The sequence below is a fragment of the Pseudophryne corroboree genome, chromosome 11 (assembly GCF_028390025.1).
Source record: "Pseudophryne corroboree isolate aPseCor3 chromosome 11, aPseCor3.hap2, whole genome shotgun sequence".
Taxonomy (NCBI): domain Eukaryota; kingdom Metazoa; phylum Chordata; class Amphibia; order Anura; family Myobatrachidae; genus Pseudophryne; species Pseudophryne corroboree.
The window spans coordinates 172,478,274-172,504,293 of NC_086454.1; the positions used below are offsets into that span (position 1 = coordinate 172,478,274).

At 48.4% G+C, this 26,020-nt stretch overlaps 1 protein-coding gene across 3 annotated transcripts in view; it reads left to right on the forward strand.

Moving 5' to 3' along the window:
- The first annotated feature begins 478 nt into the window (after positions 1–478).
- FIBP (FGF1 intracellular binding protein) overlaps positions 479–26,020 on the forward strand; it is a 134,299-nt gene continuing 108,757 nt past the window's right edge. The window contains exons 1-2 of one of the 3 annotated variants that reach the window (XM_063945081.1): positions 479–669; positions 23,643–23,738. In XM_063945081.1, the coding sequence (XP_063801151.1) occupies positions 23,654–23,738 (85 nt within the window). In that variant the 5' untranslated portion in view covers positions 479–669; positions 23,643–23,653. Of the gene's footprint in view, positions 670–747; positions 958–4,502; positions 4,648–23,642; positions 23,739–26,020 lie in introns of those variants that run through there. The other 2 variants (XM_063945080.1, XM_063945082.1) reach the window with 2 other exon arrangements.

The following is a 26,020-nucleotide window of genomic DNA, read 5'->3' on the forward strand; positions in this document are numbered from 1 at the left end:
CCCCGTGACATCTGTCTTTACCAATATATCTCACAAATTTCGTCCCCACTTGTAGAGCATTATAGATTTCCCTTTGAAACGTGGCAATTTACTATCACTTGTCACTATCGGCCACAAAGCTTTAGTGGCCCTTGAAATAACCATGCTTGCTGTAGTAAACTGTGTTACAAGGGGGATTTTTCCTTTGCTGTCCGACTTGGCTTGTGATGATAGCAAATCTGTGCTGGGTATCAAATGAACCTCTTCCTTTAATTGTATTAATTTCCGTTTATTATAGCCCCGTTGCATAAATCTATCTACAACCGAGTCAAGAGCTGGTTCTAACTAAGCCGATTTACTGGTAATTTGCACCACCCTCAATAATTGGGATTTTGGTAGCCCCTGCTTAAGGTAGGGTTACCTAAATCTACCAAAATCCCAATTTTGATACTAATAGTATTTAGATACTACTTAATGTAGATACTACTAGTATTATTATCCGCCAGAGTGTGCTATGCTCCCTCTGCTGCTCGGATCCCGCTACTACATGTCACACACGCACTGCAGCGGTGCTGCCGCCTCACAGGACACCGGAAGTTGCCGTTAGGATCCATGTTGCAGTGAGCCGAAAGTGCTGTGGAGCGGAGGGTGTGTGACAGAATACATTGCAGAGCGGCGGCCGGTGACTCGGTAAGTGTATACATGTCACATACTACGGTAGAGATTACCGATGTCGCAGAAAGTAAGTGATGTCGTGAACGTGACACATCGCCCCTTCATATCACTGGCAGCGGCAGCCTGGTCTGGGTGGTGTGACAGCTCAAGTCAAGTACCAGAGCGAAGTTATAAATAAATGTCAAGGATTCTAAAATGTCTGCTGGCAGATGTTTGATGGAGGCGGCCATTTTCCCGTAGACCGCGATTGCGGCCTACGCAGCGAACAGACCCTGGTTTTTGTTTGTTTGTTTTTTAAAGTTGGTAAGCATAATTATAATGCTGTGTCCTTGGGAGTTTTGTAATATCGGATTGATATGTGAATTATGGGGGTAATTCCAAGTTGATCGCAGCAGGATTTTTGATAGCAATTGGGCAAAACCATGTGCACTGCAGATGGGGCAGATATAACATGTGCAGAGAGAGATATATTTGGGTGTGGTTTGTTCAATCTGCAATCTAATTTGCAGTGTAAAAATGAAGCAGCCAGTATTTACCCTGCACAGAAATAATATAACCCACCCAAATCTAACTCTCTCTGCTCATGTTATATCTGCCCCCCCCTGCAGTGCACATGGTTTTGCCCAACTGCTAAAAAAATTCCTGCTGCGATCAACTTGGAATTACCCCCTATATACAATTGTTTGCACACACACGTTTCATTCATTTATAGTAGTAGAGGATTCTGAGTGTACATTTAAGCAAATACGGTATAGCATACCTCCCAACATGACCCTCTCCAGGAGGGACAGAATGCTCTGCTCCTGGACTTCCCTTGTAATTTATGATTGCCATCACCTGTGCTGAAACACCTTTCTTATTCATTAACCTGTGCAAAACAGGTGCTGTCAATTAAAATTAAGAAAAAAGTCCAGAAGCAGAGCATTTTGTCCCTCCTGGAGAGGGTCATGTTGGGAGGTATGGGTATAGGCTAATCATATGGCAACGTAATCCTTAATATTACAGGGATAATGCAGAGTTGTGTTGAACGCAAGTAGACTGTGTATTTCCATGCTGTGTGTGTTCTGGAATGGAGTGCATGCAGCTATGGAGTTGAGTCACACGCAACTCCAGTGCATTTCCACTGGCAGGTGAAGAGGTGTAACTGGGTGATTACGACTTGTTTGCAAGCCAGCTAAGTTGTTGACAGAATTGTTGGCTCAGTCAGGGATGTGCGTATGTGTAGACATATGTCTCCAGGGATTGGGCACAATTGGTCGACAGTTATACTAAAATGGTTGAACTGTCGAGAAGCAGCATGTCTATTGAATGACCATGTCTACGTGGTTGATATGTCAGCATGATGAACTGTCGACAAACAGTCCCTGGTAGTTTAGCGGTGTCTAACCTTCATCCGGCGGCTGCAGCAGTTCCAGTGGTCACGTGAGGATCAGTTCCAGTGGCGATGTCTCGGCCGCAGCGTTCTGATGAGTTTTGTACCGCTTATCCCTTCTACTAACCCTCCGCCCAGTGTTTAATCTCAACCCCTCCCCGGGAGGTTAACCCTCCCATTTGTGCCCAATCAAAACCGTCTGTATCTTCAGGCTGTTCAGTTTTTACGTGGCGACATTGTGAACATGTCAGCATTCAGAAGATGTCGACATGGTGCCTTTTGACAGTTTGAACCATGCTGACAAGGTTACTACTGACTTTGTGACCTGATACAGTGGCAGATTTATTAAGCCTGGTGACGTGATAAAGTGGAAGGTGGTAAAGAACCAGCCAATCAGCTCCTAGCTTCCATGTTGCAGGCTGGGTTTGAAAAATGACAGTTAGGAGCTGACTGGCTGGTGCTTTATCACCTTCCACTTTTATCACTTCACAGAGCTTAATAAATCTGTCCCACAGTTTCAGATGGATCGTGTACACCATGGAATAAGGTGCAAGTCACACTGATACTATGAATCCATTCATATGATTACCTAGGGCTTTGGCTGCAGAGAGCCATACAACTCTGCATGTAGGCCAATATCTGCATTTAGGGGGTAATTCCAAGTTGATTGCAGAAGGAATTTTTTTAGCAGTTGGGCAAAACCATGTGCACTGCAGGGGGGGGCAGATATAACATTTGCAGAGAGCGTTAGATTTGGGTGGGTTATTTTGTTTCTGTGCAGGGTAAATACTGGCTGCTTTATTTTTACACTGCAATTTAGATTGCAGATTGAACTCACCACACTTAAATCTATCTCTCTCTGCACATGTTATATCTGCCTCCCCTGCAGTGCACATGGTTTTGCCCAACTGCAAACAAAGTTCCTGCTGCGATCAACTCAGAATTATCCCATACTTGCCTACCCTCCCGGAATTGCCGGGAGGCTCCCGAAAATCGGGTGACCCTCCCGGCCCCCCGGAAAGGTGGGCAAGCCTCCCGCTTTCCCCCTCAGCCGCCCGCAGCAGAGAACAAGCGGGCGGCCCGAGGGGGTCCGATGACGCGATTCGCGCTGAATCGCGTCATCGTAGCTCCGCCCCCCGCTATGCAGCGGCTTGTTTCTCAGCACAGCGGGGGGCGGAGTCACGATGACGCGACCCTGATGTAACGCCCCCGTACCGCCCATCCTGCTGCCGGCCACGCCCCCGGGCCGCCTATCCTGTGCCGGCCACGCCCCCCATACACCTACAACGCTGCCTCCTCCCGGAGGAGGAGGCAGCAAAGTAGGTAACTATGAATTACCCCCTTAGTTCTGTCTTCACAATGCTGCAGCAATTATATCTTACTTGTGTTCAACTGTGCATCTGCCCCAATTGGTTATAATGTAGTAGTTATTGGCGGCTGACCTTCTGAGTTAGACGGCACAGCCTCGTTTTTCAAGCACTGTCCTGCCATCTCATCCCCAGGCCACAGTGCCTTGTGGTTGGGAAAGTTTGTGAGGACTCCTTTAACCAGCAGTGAATGGATGCCACGCACATGAGGCTGTGGTCTGCCCAGCAGCCCGAACTCCCCCCCCCCCCCCTCCCCCCCGTGCAGTGAGAAATGGAGGCGTGAATCGTGGCCACGCCCCCAAAATGTGACATCAACACCCTTTTCATGCGTGCACCTTCAGTGCACACATGAAAATATAAAATACCGTCTGGGATGTATGGTATGAAGGTATGGTTGGTTCTAAATCGGAGTGGGAGAAGGGACCTTCTGACGTCACTAGGAGAGGAGACACGTCACCAGGGGGAGGAGCTATAGCCGAACAGGGTACTCGAAAAATACCCTTGCGTGCTCGCTTTGCTCGCCACGCTTTGGGCTCGCTCCGCTTCACTCGCCACCTGATTACTAAAGGTAATAGTTGGTGGCGTGGATAGTAGAGGAACTATCCCGCTGGCCTAGCTCCTCCCCCTTGTGTCGTGTCTTCTCCCCTTGGCGTAAAAGGTTCCTTAGGCCACTTGAATCTAGCATCTACCAAGAAGATATGTCACCCTGGTCCATGTGAAAGCTTCTTTTTACAGCCAGCGAAGTGCATGAACAAATGTTTTCTCTAACGTCCTAGAGGATGCTGGGGACTCCGTAAGGACCATGGGGATAGACGGGCTCCGCGGCAAACATGGGCACTTTAAGAAAGACTTTGACTCTGGGTGTGCACTGGCTCCTCCCTCTATGCCCCTCCTCCAGACCTCAGTTTGATACTGTGCCCAGTGGAGACTGGGTGCATTTCAGGAGCTCTCCTGAGTTTCCTGTAAAGAAAGCATTTTAGTTAGGTTTTTTATGTTCAGGGAGCCTGCTGGCAACAGACTCCCTGCATCGAGGGACTGAGGAGAGAGAAACAGACCCACTTCTCTGAATTTCAGGGCTCTGTTTTTTAGGCTACTGGACACCATTAGCTCCAGAGGGATCGGTACGCAGGTCTCACCCTAGCCGTCCGTCCCAGAGCCGCGCCGCCGTCCTCCTCGCAGAGCCGGAAGATTGAAGCCGGGTGAGTATTGAGGAAAAGAACATCAGAGGCGGCAGAAGACACGATCTTCATAGAGGTAACGCACAGCACTGCAGCTGTGCGCCATTGCTCCCATTCACCTCGGTCATTGTAAGGGTGCAGGGGGGGGGGGGGGGCGCCCTGGGTAGCAATATAAACCTCTCCTGTGGCATATATATATATATATATATATATACACACACACACATGTACAGCTGGGCACTGTACATGTATATAAAGAGTCCCCGCCATGTTATTGAGAAATTTGAGCGGGACAGAAGCCTGCCGCCGAGGGGGCGGGGCTTCTCCCTCAGCACTCACCAGCACCATTTTTCTCCACAGCACCGCTGAGAGAAAGCTCCCCGGACTCTCCCCTGCTTAACACACGGTGAAAGAAGGGTTTTAAAGTAGAGGGGGGGGGGGCACATAATTGGCGCATATACATTACAAAAGCGCTACTGGGTAAACATACTGTGTTTTTTCCTGGGTCATATAGCGCTGGGGTGTGTGCTGGCATACTCTCTCTGTCTCTCCAAAGGGCCTGGTGGGGAACCTATCTTCAGAAAAGAGCTTCCCTGTGTGTGTGTGTGTGTGGTGTGTTGGTACGCGTGTGTCGACATGTCTGAGGTTGAAGGCTCACCTAAGGAGGAGGGGGAGTGTATGAATGTTAGGTCTCCGTCGACAGTGCCGACACCTGACTGGATGGATATGTGGAATGTTTTAAGTGCTAATGTTAATTTCTCTGACGTCCTAGTGGGTGCTGGGTACTCCGTAAGGACCATGGGGAATAGACGGGCTCCGCAGGAGACTGGGCACTCTTTAAAGAAAGATTAGGTACTACATCTGGTGTGCACTGGCTCCTCCCTCTATGCCCCTCCTCCAGACCTCAGTTAGAATCTGTGCCCGGCCAGAGCTGGATGCACTTAGTGGGCTCTCCTGAGTTCACTAAAAAGAAAGTATTTGTTAGGTTTTTTATTGTCACAACTGAGGGTTTAAGCTGACAGGAGGAAGCCTCAGTTGTAGGGGCTGGAATGAAGTTAAACTTAGATGGTTTAATCAGACCCCTGGACATGTAAGTGTGGAAGAAAACCCGAAGGTGTGACCATGACAAGCAAGTTAAAAGTCAAATGAAAGTTTATTAAACAGACTCCGTATAATCACAACAGTGTTCACAGTCAGTATTAGCAGTGGCAGATAATACAGTTCCTGGATCACTAAACCATAGAAGGTATAACAGAGCACTGGTAGGTTGCAGAACAGATGTTATAGTCCTTGGGTAGAATAACCTTACCAGGCCAGGCTGTAGTAGTGGAGACAACCGAGGAACACGCCAGTAGGTGTATGAGATGATGCTGGTAACTGGAATGCACTGAAGGAGTCACTGGACGGAACCAGCCAGATGGTGGAGATACGGAGTTAAAACTGAAAGATGCTAGGGTGCGTGGAAACAGATGAAATGAAGAGTGGTTACCGGTGGTAGTGGATACTGCTGGTAAGTAGAAATCCGCTGGGAGAACACCGGCTCTTTAAGGAGGTTGAATTCTGTTGGAAGCAGGTTGCTGGAAACAGATGGGTTAATAGCTGAAAGCTTGGAAGCTGGAGGAAGTAATAGCTGAAAGCTGGAGCAGTCACAGAGGATTGCAGAGTCAGGCTGCACCGCAGGATGGAAAGCAGGTGCGGGTCTCTTTGTGGATGCTGGAGACAGGAGCTGGAACCTGGAGAAACAAACCACAGGAGAGAGAGAGACTGGAACAAGGTATGACATTCAAATCACTGACATCTATCTGGCCTAGACACAGGATACTTATACCTGCTGCTATGCAGGCATTGGCTAGGCAATTATGCAGATTCCAGAGATGGTGGATTGGAGGAATTGGAGCATGTGATCAAATCCAACATGGCTGCGCCCATGCTGGAACCTGGAGGGAAAACTGGTTTGTAATGAAATGTGCAAACATAGTGATAATGGCGGCGGAGGACAGGAGACGCCAGACGACAGCTACATGCTGAGACACCTGGAGGGCAGCAGAGGCCGCGGCAGGCATGATACATGATTCTGAGAACCTGCAGCAATAACACAGTAACGGCGGCAGAGGACGGGAGACGCCATGTTGGATTCAAACATGGCGCCGCTGTGGTAGTGTCTCAGAATGACAGGAGGGATGTGCAGAGTGTTGACACAGATGAGGTCCGGATTTGGAACGCTGGGCCAGTCTCGGAAGACACCTAAACGGCAGGTAATGGCGTCCAGATACCCGGATCGTGACATTTATTTTCAGTGAGATCTGCTGGCAACAGACTCACTGCTACGTGGGACTGAGGGGAGAGATGCAAACCTACCTGCTTGCAGCTAGCTTGTGCTTCTAAGGCTACTGGACACCATTAGCTCCAGAGGGATCGAACACAGGGCCCGACCTCGATCGTCCGGACCCGCGCCGCCGTCCCCCTTGCAGAGCCAGAAGACGGAAGATTACGGAGAAAATCGGCGGCTGAAGACTACGGTCTTCAATAAGGTAGCGCACAGCACTGCAGCTGTGCGCCATTGCTCCCACAGCACACCACACGCTCCGGTTACTGGTGGGTGCAGGGCGCTGGGGGGGGGGCGCCCTGGGCTGCAATTAGTATACCTTAAGTGGCAAAATGCACATAATACAGTTCTAAACTGTATATGTGCCTAATCCCCCGCCATAATTATTATTAAAGCGGGAGAAGCCCGCCGCTGAAGGGGCGGGGCTATCTTCCTCAGCACAGCCAGCGCCATTTTCTCTTCACAGCTCCGCTGGAAGGACGCTCCCCAGGCTCTCCCCTGCAGTATACACTACGGAAAGGGTAAAAAAGAGAGGGGGGGCACATAAATTTAGGCGCAAATTGTGATATAAGCAGCTATTGGGGGAAAAATTCACTTTGTACTAGTGTAAATCCCTCTGTTATATAGCGCTCTGGTGTGTGCTGGCATACTCTCTCTCTGTCTCCCCAAAGGACTTTGTGGGGTCCTGTCCTCAGTCAGAGCATTCCCTGTGTGTGTGTGCGGTGTGTCGGTACGGCTGTGTCGACATGTTTGATGAGGACGCTTACGTGGAGGCGGAGCAGGTGCCGATAAGTGTGATGTCGCCCCCTGCGGGGCCGACACCAGAGTGGATGGATATGTGGAAGGTATTAACCGACAGTGTCAACTCCTTGCATAAAAGGTTTGATGACGCAGCTTTGGGACAGCCGGCATCTCAGCCCGCGCCTGCCCAGGCATCTCAGAGGCCATCAGGGGCTCAAAAACGCCCGCTACCTCAGATGGCAGACACAGATGTCGACACGGAGTCTGACTCCAGTGTCGACGAGGATGAGACAAATGTACAATCCACAAGGGCCATCCGATGCATGATTACGGCAATGAAAAATGTGTTGCACATTTCTGACATTAACCCGGTTACCACAAAAAAGGGTATTATGTTTGGGGAGAAAAAGCACCCAGTGACTTTTCCCCCATCTGATGAGTTAAATGAATTGTGTGAAGAAGCGTGGTGTTCCCCAGATAAGAAACTAGTGATTTCTAAGCGGTTACTAATGGCGTACCCTTTTCCGCCAACGGATAGGTTACGCTGGGAGACATCCCCTAGGGTGGACAAGGCGCTCACACGCTTATCAAAAAAGGTGGCACTGCCGTCTCAGGATATGGCCGCCTTAAAGGAGCCTGCAGATAGGAAGCAGGAGGCTATCCTGAAGTCTGTGTATACACACTCAGGTACTATACTGCGACCTGCTATTGCTTCAGCATGGATGTGTAGTGCTGCAGCAGCATGGTCTGATTCCCTGTCAGATAACATTGATTCCCTCGACAGGGATACTATTTTGCTAACCATAGAGCATATTAAAGACGTAGTCTTATATATGAGGGATGCACAGAGGGACATTTGCCGGCTGGCATCTAGAATTAATGCAATGTCCATTTCTGCCAGGAGAGTATTATGGATTCGGCAGTGGACAGGTGATGCTGATTCTAAAAGGCACATGGAGGTTTTGCCTTATAAGGGTGAGGAATTGTTTGGGGACGGTCTCTCGGACCTCGTGTCCTCAGCAACAGCTGGGAAGTCGACCTTTTTACCTCAGGTTCCCTCACTGCCTAAGAAAGCACCGTATTATCAAGTACAGTCCTTTCGGCCCCAGAAAGGGAAGCGGGTCAGAGGTGCGTCCTTTCTGCCCAGAGGCAGGGGTAGAGGGAAAAAGCTGCACCAGACAGCCAGTTCCCAGGAACAAAAATCCTCCCCTGCTTCTACTAAGTCCACCGCATGACGCTGGGGCTCCATAGGTGGAGCCAGGTGCGGTGGGGGCCCGTCTCCGGAATTTCAGCGACCAGTGGGTTCGCTCACAGGTGGATCTCTGGGTTCTACAAGTGGTATCTCAGGGATACAAACTGGAGTTCGAGGCGTCTCCCCCTCGCCGTTACCTCAAATCAGCCTTGCCAGCTGCTCCCAAGGAAAGGGAGGTAGTACTGGCGGCAATTCACAAGCTGTACCTTCAGCAGGTGATAATAAAAGTTCCCCTCCTTCAACAGGGTCGGGGTTACTATTCCACAATGTTTGTGGTACCGAAACCAGACGGTTCGGTGAGACCCATTCTAAATTTGAAATCCTTGAACACTTATATAAGGAAGTTCAAGTTCAAAATGGAATCGCTCAGGGCGGTTATTGCAAGCCTGGAAGAGGGGGATTATATGGTATCACTGGACATCAAGGATGCTTACCTACATGTCCCCATTTACCCACCTCACCAGGAGTACCTCCGATTTGTGGTACAGGACTGCCATTACCAATTCCAGACGTTGCCGTTTGGTCTGTCCACGGCACCGAGGGTATTTACCAAGGTAATGGCCGAAATGATGATACTCCTTCGAAAGAAGGGAGTTATAATTATCCCGTACTTGGACAATCTCCTTATAAAGGCGAGGTCCATGGAGCAGTTGTTGGTCGGAGTAGCACTATCTCAGGAAGTGCTACAACAGCACGGCTGGATTCTGAATATCCCAAAGTCGCAGCTGGTTCCTACAACGCGTCTGCTGTTCTTGGGTATGATTCTGGACACAGAACAGAAGAAGGTGTTTCTCCCGGAGGAGAAGGCCAAGGAGTTGTCATCTCTGGTCAGAGACCTCCTGAGACCAAAACAGGTGTCGGTGCATCACTGCATGCGAGTCCTGGGAAAGATGGTAGCTTCTTACGAAGCAATTCCCTTCGGCAGGTTCCATGCAAGGATCTTTCAGTGGGATCTGTTAGACAAGTGGTCCGGATCGCATCTTCAGATGCATTGGTTGATCACCCTGTCCCCGAGGGCCAGGGTGTCTCTGCTGTGGTGGCTGCAGAGTGCTCATCTTCTCGAGGGCCGCAGATTCGGCATTCAGGACTGGGTCATGGTGACCACGGATGCAAGCCTCCGAGGTTGGGGGGCAGTCACTCAGGGAAGAAACTTCCAAGGACAATGGTCGAGTCAGGAGACTTCCCTACACATAAATATTCTGGAACTAAGGGCCATTTACAATGCCCTAAGTCAAGCAAAACCTCTGCTTCAAAACCAGCCGGTGCTGATTCAGTCAGACAACATCACGGCGGTCGCCCATGTAAACAGACAGGGCGGCACAAGAAGCAGGATGGCTATGGCAGAAGCCACAAAGATTCTCCGATGGGCAGAGAATCACGTGATAGCACTGTCAGCAGTGTTCATTCCGGGGGTGGACAACTGGGAAGCAGACTTCCTCAGCAGGCACGACCTCCACCCAGGAGAGTAGGAACTTCATCCAGAAATCTTCCAGCTGATTGTCAATCGTTGGGAAAGGCCACAGGTGGACATGATGGCGTCCCGCCTCAACAAAAAGATATTTCGCCAGGTCAAGGGACCCTCAGGCGATAGCTGTGGACGCTCTAGTGACACCGTGGGTGTACCAGTCGGTTTATGTGTTCCCTCCTCTTCCTCTAATACCAAAGGTACTGAGGATAATAAGAAAGAGAGGAGTAAGAACTATACTCGTCGTTCCGGATTGGCCAAGAAGAACTTGGTACCCGGAACTACAAGAAATGATCTCAGAGGACCCTTGGCCTCTGCTGCTCCGACAGGACCTGCTACAGCAGGGGCCCTGTCTGTTCCAAGACTTACCGCGGCTGCGTTTGACGGCATGGCGGTTGAACGCTGGATCCTGATGGAAAAGGGCATTCCGGTGGAAGTCATTCCTACGCTGATAAAAGCTAGGAAGGACGTGACGGCAAAACATTATCACCGCATATGGCGAAAATATGTTGCTTGGTGTGAGGCTATGAAGGCCTCAACAGATGAATTTCAGCTGGGTCGATTTCTGCACTTCCTACAGTCAGGAGTGACTATGGGCCTAAAATTGGGATCCATAAAAGTCCAGATTTCGGCCCTGTCTATTTTCTTTCAAAAAGAACTGGCTTCACTGCCTGAAGTTCAGACGTTTGTTAAGGGAGTGCTGCATATTCAGCCCCCTTTTGTGCCTCCAGTGGCACCTTGGGATCTCAACGTAGTGTTGGATTTCCTAAAATCACATTGATTTGAGCCACTTCAGACCGTGGAGTTGAAGTATCTCACGTGGAAAGTGGTCATGGTTTTGGCCTTGGCTTCGGCTAGGCGTGTGTCAGAATTGGCGGCTTTGTCATGTAAAAGCCCTTATCTGATCTTCCATATGGACAGGGCAGAATTGAGGACTCGTCCACAATTTCTCCCTAAGGTGGTATCAGCGTTTCATTTAAACCAACCTATTGTGGTGCCTGCGGCTACTCGGGACTTGGAGGATTCCAAGTTGCTGGACGTAGTCCGGGCCCTGAAAATCTATGTTTCCAGGACGGCTAGAGTCAGAAAAACTGACTCGCTGTTTATCCTGCATGCACCGAACAAACTGGGTGCTCCTGCTTCTAAGCAGACTATTGCTCGCTGGATCTGTAGCACGATTCAACTTGCACATTCTGCGGCTGGACTGCCGCATCTTACATCAGTAAAAGCTCATTCCACGAGGAAGGTGGGCTCTTCTTGGGCGGCTGCCCGAGGGGTCTCGGCTTTACAACTTTGCCGAGCTGCTGCCTGGTCGGGATCAAACACGTTTGCAAAATTCTACAAGTTTGATACCCTGGCTGAGGAGGACCTTGAGTTTGCTCATTCAGTGCTGCAGAGTCATCCGCACTCTCCCGCCCGTTTGGGAGCTTTGGTATAATCCCCATGGTCCTTACGGAGTACCCAGCATCCACTAGGACGTCAGAGAAAATAAGAATTTACTCACCGGTAATTCTATTTCTCGTAGTCCGTAGTGGATGCTGGGAGCCCGTCCCAAGTGCGGACTTCTGCAATACTTGTATATAGTTATTGCTTAACTATAGGGTTATTGTTCTGAGCCATCTGTTGAATGAGGCTCAGCTATTGTTCATACTGTTAACTGGGTATAGTTATCACAAGTTGTACGGTGTGATTGGTGTGGCTGGTATGAGTCTTACCCTGGATTCCAAATCCTTTCCTAGTAATGTCAGCTCTTCCGGGCACAGTTTCCCTAACTGAGGTCTGGAGGAGGGGCATAGAGGGAGGAGCCAGTGCACACCAGATGTAGTACCTAATCTTTCTTTAAAGAGTGCCCAGTCTCCTGCGGAGCCCGTCTATTCCCCATGGTCCTTACGGAGTACCCAGCATCCACTACGGACTACGAGAAATAGAATTACCGGTGAGTAAATTCTTATTTTACTGCACAAAAGATTAGACAAAGCTGAAGCTGGGGTACAGTCAGGGAGTCAACCCATGCCTGTCCAAATGTCGCCTGGACCTTCGGGGTCTCAGAAGCGCCCACTATCCCAAATAGTTGACACAGATACCGACACGGATTCAGACTCCAGTGTCGACTACGATGATGCAAAATTACAGCCAAAGGTGGCTAAAGGTATTCGATATATGATTATCGCAATAAAGATGTTTTGCATATCACTGAGGAACCCCCTGTCCCTGACACGAGGGTACACATGTATAAGGGAAAAAAACCTGAGGTCACCTTTCCCGCATCACATGAGCTGAACAAATTATTCGAAAAAGCGTGGGAAACTCCAGACAAAAAACTGCAGATTCCCAAAAGGATTCTAATAGCGTATCCTTTCCCGTCGCAGGACAGAATCCGGTGGGAATCCTCCCCTAGGGTAGACAAAGCTTTGACGCGCTTATCAAAAAAGATAGTGCTCCCATCCCAAGATACGGCTACCCTCAAGGATCCTGCTGACCGCAAGCAGGAGGTTACCTTGAAGTCCATTTACACACATTCTGGTACGTTACTCAGACCGGCTATTGCGTCGGCCTGGGTTTGTAGTCCTGTAGCAGCATGGACAGATTCCTTATCAGCGGATATTGAGACCCTTGATAAGGATACCATTTTAATGACCCTAGGGCATATAAAAGATGCTGTCTTATATATGAGGGATGCTCAAAGAGACATTAGTTTACTGGGTTCCAGGATAAACGCTATGTCTATTTCGGCTAGGCGTGTCTTATGGACCCGACAGTGGTCAGGTGATGCCGACTCCAAGAGACATATGGAGTTGTTGCCTTACAAGGGTGGGGAATTGTTTGGAGAGGGCCTCTCGGACCTCGTCTCCACGGCTACGGCAGGTAAATCGAATTTTTTGCCATATATTCCCTCACAATCTAAGAAAGCGCCTCATTATCAAATGCAGTCCTTTCGTTCCAATAAAAGCAAGAGAGTACGTGGATCGTCCTTTCTTGCCAGAGGTAAGGGCAGAGGGAAAAAGCTGCACAACACAGCTAGTTCCCAGGAACAGAAGTCCTCCCCGGCCTCTGCAAAATCCACTGCATGACGCTGGGGCTCCCCTGAGGGAGTCCGCCCCAGTGGGGGCACGTCTTCGACTGTTCAGCCATATCTGGGTTCACTCACAGGTGGATCCCTGGGCAATAGAAATTGTTTCCCAGGGTTACAAGCTGGAATTCGAAGAGGTGCCTCCTCGCCGGTTTTTCAAATCGGCCCTACCGACTTCCCCCCTGGAAAGGGAGATCGTGTTACATGCGATTCGCAAATTGTGTCTTCAACAAGTGGTGGTAGAGGTACTACTCAACTCTGTTTGTGGTCCCGAAACCGGACGGTTCGGTCAGACCCATTTTGAATTTAAAATCCCTGAACCTTTACTTAAAACGGTTCAAGTTCAAGATGGAATCGCTCAGAGCGGTCATCACCAGCCTGGAAGGTGGAGATTTTATGGTATCTCTGGACATAAAGGATGCATACCTGCATGTTCCCATATATCCTCCTCATCAGGCGTACCTGAGATTTGCGGTACAGGATTGTCATTACCAATTTCAGACGTTGCCGTTTGGGCTTTCCACGGCCCCGAGAATTTTCACCAAGGTAATGGCGGAAATGATGGTGCTCCTGCGCAAACAGGGTGTCACAATTATCCCGTACTTGGACGATCTCCTCATAAAAGCGAGATCACGGGAGAAGTTGCTGAACAGCATATCACTTTCACTGACTGTGTTAAAGCGACACGGCTGGATTATCAATATTCCAAAGTCGCAGCTGAATCATACAACTCGTCTGCCCTTCTTGGGCATGATTCTGGACACAGACCAGAAGAGGGTTTTTCTTCCGACAGAAAAAGCGCAGGAACTCATGACTCTAGTCATGAACCTGTTGAAGCCAAAACAAGTGTCAATACGTCATTGCACTTAAGTCCTGGGAAAAATGGTGGCGACATACGAAGCCATTCCCTACGGCAGATTCCATGCAAGACCTTCCAATGGGACCTATTGGACAAATGGTCCGGGTCACATCTGCAAATGCATCAGCGAATCACCCTGTCCCCCAGGGCCAGAGTATCTCTCCTGTGGTGGCTGAAAAGTGCTCACCTTCTAGAGGGCCGCAGGTTCGGCATTCAGGACTGGATCCTGGTGACCACGGACGCGAGCCTCCGAGGTTGGGGAGCAGTCACACAGGGAAGAAATTTCCAAGGCCTTTGGTCAAGTCAAGAGACTTGTCTTCACATCAACATCCTGGAACTAAGGGCCATATACAACGCCCTACGTCAAGCGGAGATCTTACTTCGCGATCGACCAGTTCTGATCCAGTCAGACAACGTCACCGCAGTAGCTCATGTAAACCGCCAAGGCGGCACAAGGAGCAGAGTGGCAATGGCGGAAGCCACCAGATTTCTTTTCTGGGCGGAGAATCATGTAAGCGCTCTGTCAGCAGTGTTCATTCCGGGAGTGGACAACTGGGAAGCAGACTTCCTCAGCAGACACGACCTGCATCCAGGAGAGTGGGGACTTCATCAAGAAGTCTTCGCGCAGATTGCAAGTCGGTGGGGACTGCCCCAAATAGACATGATGGCGTCCCGTCTCAACAAAAAGCTACAAAGGTATTGCGCCAGGTCAAGAGACCCTCAGGCGGTAGCTGTGGACGCCCTAGTGACACCGTGGGTGTTCCAGTCGGTCTATGTGTTTCCTCCTCTTCCTCTCATACCCAAGGTGTTGAGGATAATAAGAAAAAGAGGAGTGAGAACAATACTCATTGTTCCGGATTGGCCACGAAGGACCTGGTATCCGGATCTGCAGGAAATGCTCACAGAAGATCCGTGGCCTCTTCCTCTAAGGCAGGACCTGTTACAACAAGGTCCCTGTCTGTTCCAAGACTTACCACGGCTGCGTTTGACGGCATGGCGGTTGAACGCCGGATCCTAGCGGAAAAAGGTATTCCGGATGAGGTAATTCCTACGCTAATAAAGGCTAGGAACGACGTGACATCTAAACATTATCAAAAGGAATTGGCCTCTTTACCTGAGGTACAGACTTTTGTGAAGGGAGTACTGCATATTTAGCCTCCTTTTGTACCTCCGGTGGCACCTTGGGACCTTAACGTGGTGTTAAGTTTCCTTAAGTCACATTGGTTTAAACCACTTAAAACAGTAGAGTTGAAATATCTCACTTGGAAGGTGGTCATGTTGTTAGCCTTGGCTTCGGCTAGGCGAGTTTCGAAATTGGCGGCTTTATCACATAAAAGCCCCTATCTGGTTTTCCATATGGATAGAGTGGAATTGCGGACCCGTCCTCAATTCCTACCTAAGGTGGTCTCATCCTTTCATATGAACCAACCTATTGTCGTGCCTGTGGCTACACGTGACTTGGAGGATTCCGAGACCCTGGATGTGGTCAGGGCTTTGAAAATTTACGTGGCCAGAACGGCTAGGATCAGAAAAACAGAAGCACTGTTTGTCCTGTATGCAGCCAACAAGGTTGGCGGCCCTGCTTCAAAGCAGACTATTGCTCGCTGTATCTGTAACACGATTCAGCAGGCGAATTCTACGGCAGGATTGCCGTTACCGAAATCGGTTAAGGCCCATTCCACTAGGAAGGTGGGCTCGTCATGGGCGGCTGCCCGAAGGGTCTCGGTACTACAGCTGTGCCGAGCTGCTACTTGGTCGGGGTCAAACACCTTTGCAAAGTTCTATATGTTTGATACCCTGGCTGAGGAGGACCTCCTGTTTGCTCAATCGGTGCTGCAGAGTCATCCGCACTCTCCCGCCCGTTTGGGAGCTTTGGTATAATCCCCATGGTCCTTACGGAGTCCCCAGCATCCTCTAGGACGTTAGAGAAAATAAGATTTTAAACCTACCTGTAAATCTTTTTCTCGTAGTCCGTAGAGGATGCTGGGCGCCCGTCCCTAGTGCGGACTACTTCTGCAAGACTTGTATATAGTTATTACTTACATAAGGGTTATGTTATAGTTTCATCGGTTTTGGACCGATGATATTTTGTTTTTTCATACTGTTAACTAGATAGTATATCACAAGTTATACGGTGTGATTGGTGTGGCTGGTATGAATCTTGGCCTTGTATTAACTAAAATCCTTTCCTCGTACTGTCCGTCTCCTCTGGGCACAGTTTCTCTAACTGAGGTCTGGAGGAGGGGCATAGAGGGAGGAGCCAGTGCACACCCAGAGTCAAAGTCTTTCTTAAAGTGCCCATATCTCCTGCGGAGCCCGTCTATCCCCATGGTCCTTACGGAGTCCCCAGCATCCTCTACGGACTACGAGAAAAAGATTTACCTTTAGGTTTAAAATTTTATTATCATAAAGAGTTTTTATATATATATATATATATATATATATATATATATATATATTGCCCGGTTATACTGTATGCTAGAAATCTTTAAAACAACTTAGATCAGAATTTCATCTCCCAAATAATTTATTCTATAGTTGGCATGTAGTTAATATCCCGGCGGTCAGAATACTGACGCCGGGCTCCAGACCGCCGAGAATGCTGACAGCTGCGCTGGGGCTATTCCCACTCGTGGGTGTCCACGACACCCATAGAGTGGGAATAGAACCTGTTGCAAACGCAGCCCACACTGCCGGTATTCTAACCCCTATAGAAACCATGCTTAATAATGTCCCACTTTGACCACATGGGCTCCCACAAACTAATGTAGTCCCTATTTCAGGCCTGGCCAACCTCTTACTCACTTTTCCGCTCTTACAACTGCTTAGTAAATGTCCCCCTTTGTGACCCCTGAGGTTCTGCAAGGCAGCCGCCGCAGCTCCTACCAAGAGGCCAAGAAATGTCCCAAAACGGAGGCCATCGCCGATCCCTTAGTGCCCCTAAATGGCTGTAGACTGTCAATCTATTGATGCCTGCAGCCGTAGTGTTTCCAATGACACAGGACTCGTACCAGCCATCAGTACTTTGTGTCTCATGTCACAGATCAGTCGGGACATGAATCAGGCCCTGAGTCGTATTAGCGTTTGGTCCATAGATTCTTGACCTCTGTGAGTTCATCCATAGGACACGAGTAGATCCAGAGTATGTCTAACAGGACAGGATTAGATCTACAGTTTGTCTAACAGAGCAGAAATACACTGCTCAAAAAAATAAAGGGAACACTAAAATAACACATCCTAGATCTGAATGAATGGAATATTCTTATTAAATACTTTGTTCTTTACATAGTTGAATGTGCTGACAACAAAATCGCACAAAAATGATCAATGGAAATCAAATTTATTAACCCATGGAGGTCTGGATTTGGAGTCACACTCAAAATTAAAGTGGAAAGACACACTACAGGCTGATCCAACTTTGATGTAATGTCCTTAAAACAAGTCAAAATGAGGCTCAGTAGTGTGTGTGGCCTCCACGTGCCTGTATGACCTCCCTACAACCCACATAAGTGGCTCAGGTAGTGCAGCTCATCCAGGATGGCACATCAATGTGAGCTGTGCCAAGAAGGTTTGCTGTGTCTGTCAGCGTATTGTCCAGAGCATGGAGGCGCTACCAGGAGACAGGCCAGTGCATCAGGAGACGTGGAGGAGGCTGTAGGAGGGCAACAACCCAGCAGCAGAACCGCTACCTCTGCCTTTGTGCAAGGAGGAACAGGAGGAGCACTGCCAGAGCCCTGCAAAATGACCTCCAGCAAGCCACAAATGTGCAGGTGTCTACTCAAACGATCATAAACAGACTCCATGAGGGTGGTATGAGGGCCCGACGTCCACAGGTGGGGGTTATGCTTACAGCCCAACACCGTGCAGGATGTTTGGCATTTGCCAGAGAACACCAAGATTGGCAAATTCGCCACTGGCGCCCTCTGCTCTTCACAGATGAAAGCAGGTTCTCACTGAGCACATGTGACAGACGTGACAGAGTCTGGAGATGCCAAGGAGAACGTTCTGCTGCCTGCAACATCCTCCAGCATGACCGGTTTGGCAGTGGGTCAGTAATGGTGTGGGGTGGCATTTCTTTGGGGAGCCGCACAGCCCTCCATGTGCTCGCCAGAGGTAGCCTGACTGCCATTAGGTACCGAGATGAGATCCTCAGACCCCTTGTGAGACCATATGCTGGTGCGGTTGGCCCTGGGTTCCTCCTAATGCAAGACAATGCTAGACCTCATGTGGCTGGAGTGTGTCAGCAGTTCCTGCAAGATGAAGGCATTGATGCTATGGACTGGCCCGCCTGTTCCCCAGACCTGAATCCAATTGAGCACATCTGGGACATCATGTCTCGCTCCATCCACCAACTCTTGTTGCACCACAGACTGTCCAGGAGTTGGCGGATGCTTTAGTCCAGGTCTGGGAGGAGATCCCTCAGGAGACCATCCGCCACCTCATCAGGAGCATGACCAGGCGTTGTAGGGAGGTCATACAGGCATGTGGTGGCCACACACACTACTGAGCCTCATTTTGACTTGTTTTAAGGACATTACATCAAAGTTGGATCAGCCTGTAGTGTGTTTTTCCACTTTAATTTTGAGTGTTACTCCAAATCCAGACCTCCATGAGTTAATAAATTTGATTTCCATTGATCATTTTTTGTGTGATTTTGTTGTCAGCACATTCAACTATGTAAAGAACAAAGTATTTAATAAGAATATTTCATTCATTCAGATCTAGGATGTGTTATTTAAGTGTTCCCTTTATTTTTTTGAGCAGTGTAGATCTAGAGTATGTCTAAGAGGACAGGAGTTAGACATTTTGGGATATCATTAGACGAGGTTCTAGTTAAACCAGAGCATCCTGGGGTGCCCCTGGAAACTTGCAGGAGTGCCTTGGATTGGTAGTCCAGGACCAACTGAAATTATTTATGGTCAATGTAATGAGAAAACCAGTGCTGGTGGCTGTCAGTCATAAAATTTGTGGACAAACATAAGAAAATCTTGTCCTTCCCCACACAATTTACCCAAAAGGATGACATGACATATAAACACAATTGAATGTGTAAATCCGTATAACCACATAGAGTGGGAATAGGACCTGTGGCGAGCGCAAGAGGCTTGTTGCGCTTGCCCTCCCTTGCCGGCATTCCGCTGCCGGGATACCGGCATCCGTATGCTGACCGGCAGTCACACATACCCAGCCCTATGACAATGTGTGCATTAAAAAGTATCAATACCTGTGATGATATATCCGGCCTTCCCCAGGGTGCTGTTAGTTTAATGTCAACAACTGCTTCTATAAGGCAAGTATATTTTTAAAAAATCTTGGCAGCTTTCTCCTTCATCAGCTTCAGTGTAAACCCCACTGATGCATTCCAGTAGGGTGTAGTATGTGATGGCGGCGGTCGGGCTCCCGGCGGCCAGCATACCGGCGCCGGAATCCCGACCGCTGGCATACCGACAGCTGGGCGAGCGCAAATGAGCCCCTTGCGGGCACGGTATGCGCGCCACACTATCTATTCTCCCTCCAGGGGGGTCGTGGACCCCCAAGAGGGAGAAAAGATGTCGGTATGCCGGCGCCGGTATGCTGGTTGTCAGGAGCCGGGCAGCAGGCAACCTGAAAACCACCCATTCCAGTATGGTCTGTCTTCCCACTGATTCACTTGGGTACAGGGGAAAAGATGTAAAAATATTCTGAATTACTAGTTATCAGCCCGTGAAAATGATGGTACAACATAACAGTAATATCAGCGCCGGCGGCTGTGCACCACCAAACGGAGTAACAATTGAATTACTTTGTCGAGCGCCACTTAAATCCCCCCAGTAGAGATGAGGAGCAGTGTTAGCCTTTTGTTATGTAGGATCAGAAGTGCAGAAGAAATAGGTGCAATAATTTTTTGCTACCAATGAAATTCTGCTTTTGCTAGTACTGTACTATAGAAAATAAAAATAAGAATAAATAAGAAAAATAGTAATAGTAGTCCTACTAAATGACCCCTATTGTCTCTAATCATTATGGACTTTCATTAGCTCAACACTAATTAATGGCCGTCGGATGGAGCAAATAAATTGTTTTGGGTGTCCATTAATTATCGCGCTTTTCACACACATAGATGGGGTTTAGCCTTGTAAAGCGGTTAAACTGTCTAAAGTTCCGGCTTGTGAGCCCAAACCACGTTTTTTTTGCACATTTCTGCCTGCCACCTCAGGAGCAGAAATGTGGGCACCCGAGCCCAATAAGAGAAACAAAAGAATTGCTCTGCCGGGTGCTCATTAATTAGCGCAGTGCGTTAAACAATTGAATTTCCCCCTTTGAGTGTTGTTCATCCTCCTATATTAAATTACCATGGCTAGTAGTTTGTTAACATATATCTTAGTGGGGGCACTAATAAAACCTCATTTTGTACTCATTCTAAAAGCCAGACAGGACATCCCAACACTTACCTCAGTGGAAAGTGGACTCATTTCAACACGAAGCTGCAGATCAATTTTTATTTTACTTACATTATGGGGTATATGCAATAGCGGGCGAAATCGCGGCAATTATCGCCGTTTTTTCAATTCGACCAAATTCGCCAGGTGAATTCCGGAAGGTGGCTTCCGGAATTCACCATATGCAATGAAAAACGGATTCGCCAGAGTCGCGGGCGAAAATCGGCCGATTTGGCGGATTTTGCCGCGATTTTTAAAAACGGGAAAAAACGGGGAAAAACCCGAAAAAAAAATGGCGTGGGGTCCCCCCTCCAAAGCATAACCAGCCTCGGGCTCATCGAGCTGGTCCTGGTTCTAAAAATGCAGGGGAAAAATCGGGCAGGGATCCCCCGTATTTTTAAAACCAGCACCGGGCTCTGCGCCTGATGCTGGTGCCAAAAATACGGGGGACAAAACGAGTAGGGGTCCCCCGTATTTTTAACACCAGCATCGGGCTCCACTAGCTGGACAGATAATGCCACAGCCGGGGGTCACTTTTATGCCGTGCCCTGCGGCCGTGGCATCAAATATCCAACTAGTCACCCCTGGCCGGGGTACCCTGGGGGAGTGGGGACCCCTTCAATCAAGGGGTCCCCCCCCCCCCAGCCACCCAAGGGCCAGGGGTGAAGCCCGAGGCTGTCCCCCCCCATCCAATGGGCTGCGGATGGGGGGGCTGATAGCCTTTGTGATAAAAAAAAAGATATTGTTTTTTCCATTAGTACTACAAGTCCCAGCAAGCCTCCCCCGCAAGCTGGTACTTGGAGAACCACAAGTACCAGCATGCGGGAGAAAAACGGGCCCGCTGGTACCTGTAGTACTACTGGGGAAAAAATACCCAAATAAAAACAGGACACACACACCTTGATAGTAAAACTTTATTTCATACACCGACACACACATACTTACCTGTGTTGACACGCCGACTGCAACGATCTCCGACGATCCGAGGGTACCTGTCAAAAAATTATACTCACCTTCCAGCGTCCAGAGGTCCAGAGGTAAATCCACGTACTTTGTAAAAAAACAAACCGAACACCCGCTCCACCGGACTAATGAAAGGGGTCCAATGTTTTCACATTAGAATCCTTTCCCCGAATGCCGGGACATCACGTGACTCCTGTCACTGATGTCCCTTCAGCCAATCAGGAAGCGCTACTGCCGTGGCGCTCATCTGATTGGCTGGACGCCGTCTGTACTCTGACAGCGCCTCGCACAGCTCCCTCCATTACTTTCAATGGTGGGAACTTAGCGGCTAGCGGTGGGGTCACCCGCCGGTCACCGCTGACCGGCGGGTGACCTCACCGCTAGCCGCTAAGTTCCCACCATTGAATATAATGGAGGGAGCTGTGCGATGCGCTGTCACAGCGATCAGCCAATCAGGTTAGCGCAACGAAGTTGCGCTTCCTGATTGGCTTAGAGACCTGTCAGTGACAACTGTCACTGACAGATCTTAATCGTGGATAGGTGTCCCATGTGTCAGCATGGGACACCTTTCAGTCCGTTTTTGGTGCGGGTAAATGCGCTTTCTTTTTTTGCCAAGTCCGTGGATTTATCTCTGGAGCCTGTTGAGGTGAGTATAATTGATCTTTTATTTTCAGGTACCCCGGGATTCTACATGGAGAAGAGGACCGATGTCGGCGTGTGAACATAGGTAAGTATGTGTGTGTCGGCAGTGTGTAATAAAGTTTTACTGTCGACGGTGTCTGTGTCCTGTTTTTATTTGGGTATTTTTTTTCCATTAGAACTACAGGTACCAGCGGGCCCGTTTTTCTCCCGCATGCTGGTACTTGTGGTTCTCCAAGTACCAGCTTGCAGGGGAGGCTTGCTGGGACTTGTAGTACTAATGGAAAAAACAATATCTTTTTTTTTGAACACAAAGGCTATCAGCCCCCCCATCCGCAGCCCATTGGATGGGGGGGGACAGCCTCGGGCTTCACCCCTGGCCCTTGGGTGGCTGGGGGGGGGGACCCCTTGATTGAAGGGGTCCCCATTCCCCCAGGGTTCCCCGGCCAGGGGTGACTAGTTGGATATTTGATGCCACGGCCGCAGGGCACTGTATAAAAGTGACCCCCGGCTGTGGCATTATCTGTCCAGCTAGTGGAGCCCGATGCTGGTGTTAAAAATACGGGGGACCCCTACTCGTTTTGTCCCCCGTATTTTTGGCACCAGCATCAGGCGCAGAGCCCGGTGCTGGTTTTAAAAATACGGGGGATCCCCTGTCAATTTTTTCCCCGCATTTTTAGAACCAGGACCAGCTCAATGAGCCCGAGGCTGGTTATGCTTTGGAGGGGGGACCCCACGCCATTTTTTTCCCGGATTTTACCGTTCCAGCAATAAAAAAAATAAAAAAATAAAAATATTATTTTAAAAAATATATAAATAATATTTGTGCCTCCCCCAAAAAAAAAAAAAAAACCTAATCCCTTCTAATATAAATAGATCTGCTATTCCTAAAAAAAAAAACACAAAAAAAAACATGTTTAAAATTTTTTTATTTGTTTTCACCCTCCAAAGTGTGGCGGAGTGAAAATCGCGAATTTGCTGTCTAAAAGCACTGCAGGCGAATTTCCAAACTTGAATTGAATATGCTGGAGGCGAATTGCAGCATCTGTACCATTGCAGAAAAGGCGAATTCGGAAAAAGGCGAATTGAGAAAAGGCGAATTTTGACGGGCCGTTTTTTTGCGAAAAATGACTGCACTGCATAGGCGAATTGATTTTTGGAGGCGAAAACGGCCCGGAATTCGCCTATTTTGCCAATTCGCCCGCTATTGCATATACCCCTATGAATGCTGATGGGAAATCATTGTGCACAGAAACTGTGTGGAGGTTTTGTTTATTTTCTATTTATTTTATTTATTATAGTAGCAATAATGATCATTAGTCTCTCTGTCTCCACAGGAGTCCTCACTATGGCTAACGAGCTTGATGTGTTTGTGGGAAATACCACCCTGATTGATGAAGAGGTATATCAGCTCTGGCTGGATGGATACACAGGTATATAGATCCGCATTCATACACGTTCCTGCAGGATTATTAGTAACAGTTATCTGTGGGAACAAACTATAATAGAACAAGACTGTATACCTGGACAAACCATCTTGCAGTGCAAGGGGTGCAATGCATACATTTTAATGCACGCAGGGTGAATACTGACTCCTTTTGCATGTAGTCCATGAATACTGGGCAGCTTTATTTTTAGACTGCAATTTAGATTTCAGTTTATGCCTATCTCAAATCGAAATCTCTGCACATTTTTAATCTGCCCAACCTGCAGGGCAACATGGTTTTGCCCAGGTGCACAGTAACTTGCACTGTCTTACTTTATTCCCAAATCAGAATCGGATCCCTTGTTCTGTCTTTTGGGGCTTTGTAAGAAATCTACTTAAGTCTCTGGCAGCCAGTGGCAGTTGTCAAAGTCAAAAATATTACATAAAGAGAACATACAAACTACACACATTTAAGTCGCTATACTTGCAAATACGCGCAGCGAGCACAGCCATATATGGTAACACACGCATTTACAAGGACATGCCACAGAGATGGATTCGACACTTATTTCATACAGTACATAATTATAATAATATCAAGCGTCAGACATCATGATTATTTAAAATCACCTAATGAATTAATGTCATGAATGTGTATTATTTGAACGGAACCAGATACACCTGTCATGTTTACTATTAAAACAAGCAGATTGGTGTGTAGATTAATTTGATACTTGTTATTAAGTTGTGGGACATTGCAGCGGATAATTATGATTGAATGTATAAAAGCTAAAATCACTTTGTTAGAACAATGAATGATACAGTGCACAGGGAACTCAGGCCAGCCCTTTGGCAGTCTTCAAAGCTGAACCTGATCAGCATATACAAAGAGAATAGTGACTCAATCATGAATGAGAGAGAGACCCCTCCCCCAGAAACTAGTTAACACATTTTGCTGGTCACACAGGAAGGTAGTTCCTTTTTGGTCTCAGAGGGAGATGGAGGTCTTGCATGATTTTACAGAGGAAAGAGAGAGAGAGAGAGAGTCATATGGAGGGACAAACTTATATGAGAAAGATATGGTATTGTATCGCTGGCATGTAACTGAAACTGCATATAACTGTATGTAATTGTATGTTCTAACTGTTTACTGTGTGAGTTGTATTCATGTAACTATAGGTATACTGTACTTTGTAATATATATTGAATCCATATCCTTTTAACAACAAATATATACATCAATGAGCTTTGGAACTCAGATAACGTGTGGGTGTATTGTTTTCTCTTATGGGATGCAGTGCAGGGACGCCTGGACCTTTCATTCTCATGCTCATTTGTCTGCCCATTTTTGAGTAGACCACTCACCGGGATGAATACGTGAGGTATCCAGTGTGGGTTGTACCCCCCCAAAAATATCACATGCCGTTTTGTCTACCTAAAACGTAGACCACTCCAAAGGGTAGGAGTCCTCATTTATCCACATTGCACTAACATAGAAGAATTGGATATATTGCCCTATGAGGTGTTATTTTTCTCTGACGTCCTAGTGGATGCTGGGGACTCCGAAAGGACCATGGGGAATAGCGGCTCCGCAGGAGACTGGGCACAAAAGTAAAGCTTTAGAACTACCTGGTGTGCACTGGCTCCTCCCCCTATGACCCTCCTCCAAGCCTCAGTTAGATTTTTGTGCCCGAACGAGAAGGGTGCAGTCTAGGTGGCTCTCCTGAGCTGCTTAGAAAAAAGTTTAGTTTTAGGTTTTTTATTTTCAGTGAGACCTGCTGGCAACAGGCTCACTGCATCGAGGGACTAAGGGGAGAAGAAGCGAACTCACCTGCGTGCAGAGTGGATTGGGCTTCTTAGGCTACTGGACATTAGCTCCAGAGGGACGATCACAGGCCCAGCCATGGATGGGTCCCAGAGCCGCGCCGCCGTCCCCCTTACAGAGCCAGAAGAGCAGAAGAGGTCCGGAAAAATCGGCGGCAGAAGACGTCCTGTCTTCAATAAGGTAGCGCACAGCACCGCAGCTGTGCGCCATTGCTCTCAGCACACTTCACACTCCGGTCACTGAGGGTGCAGGGTGCTGGGTGGGGGCGCCCTGAGACGCAATATAAACACCTTAGGGGGCAAAAAATGCATCACATATAGCTCCTGGGCTATATGGATGCATTTAACTCATGCCTGTTTTTCCATAAAAAAGCGGGAGAACGGCCGCCGAGAAGGGGGCGGAGCCTATCTCCTCAGCCCACTGGCGCCATTTTTCCTCACAGCTCCGTTGGAGGGAAGCTCCCT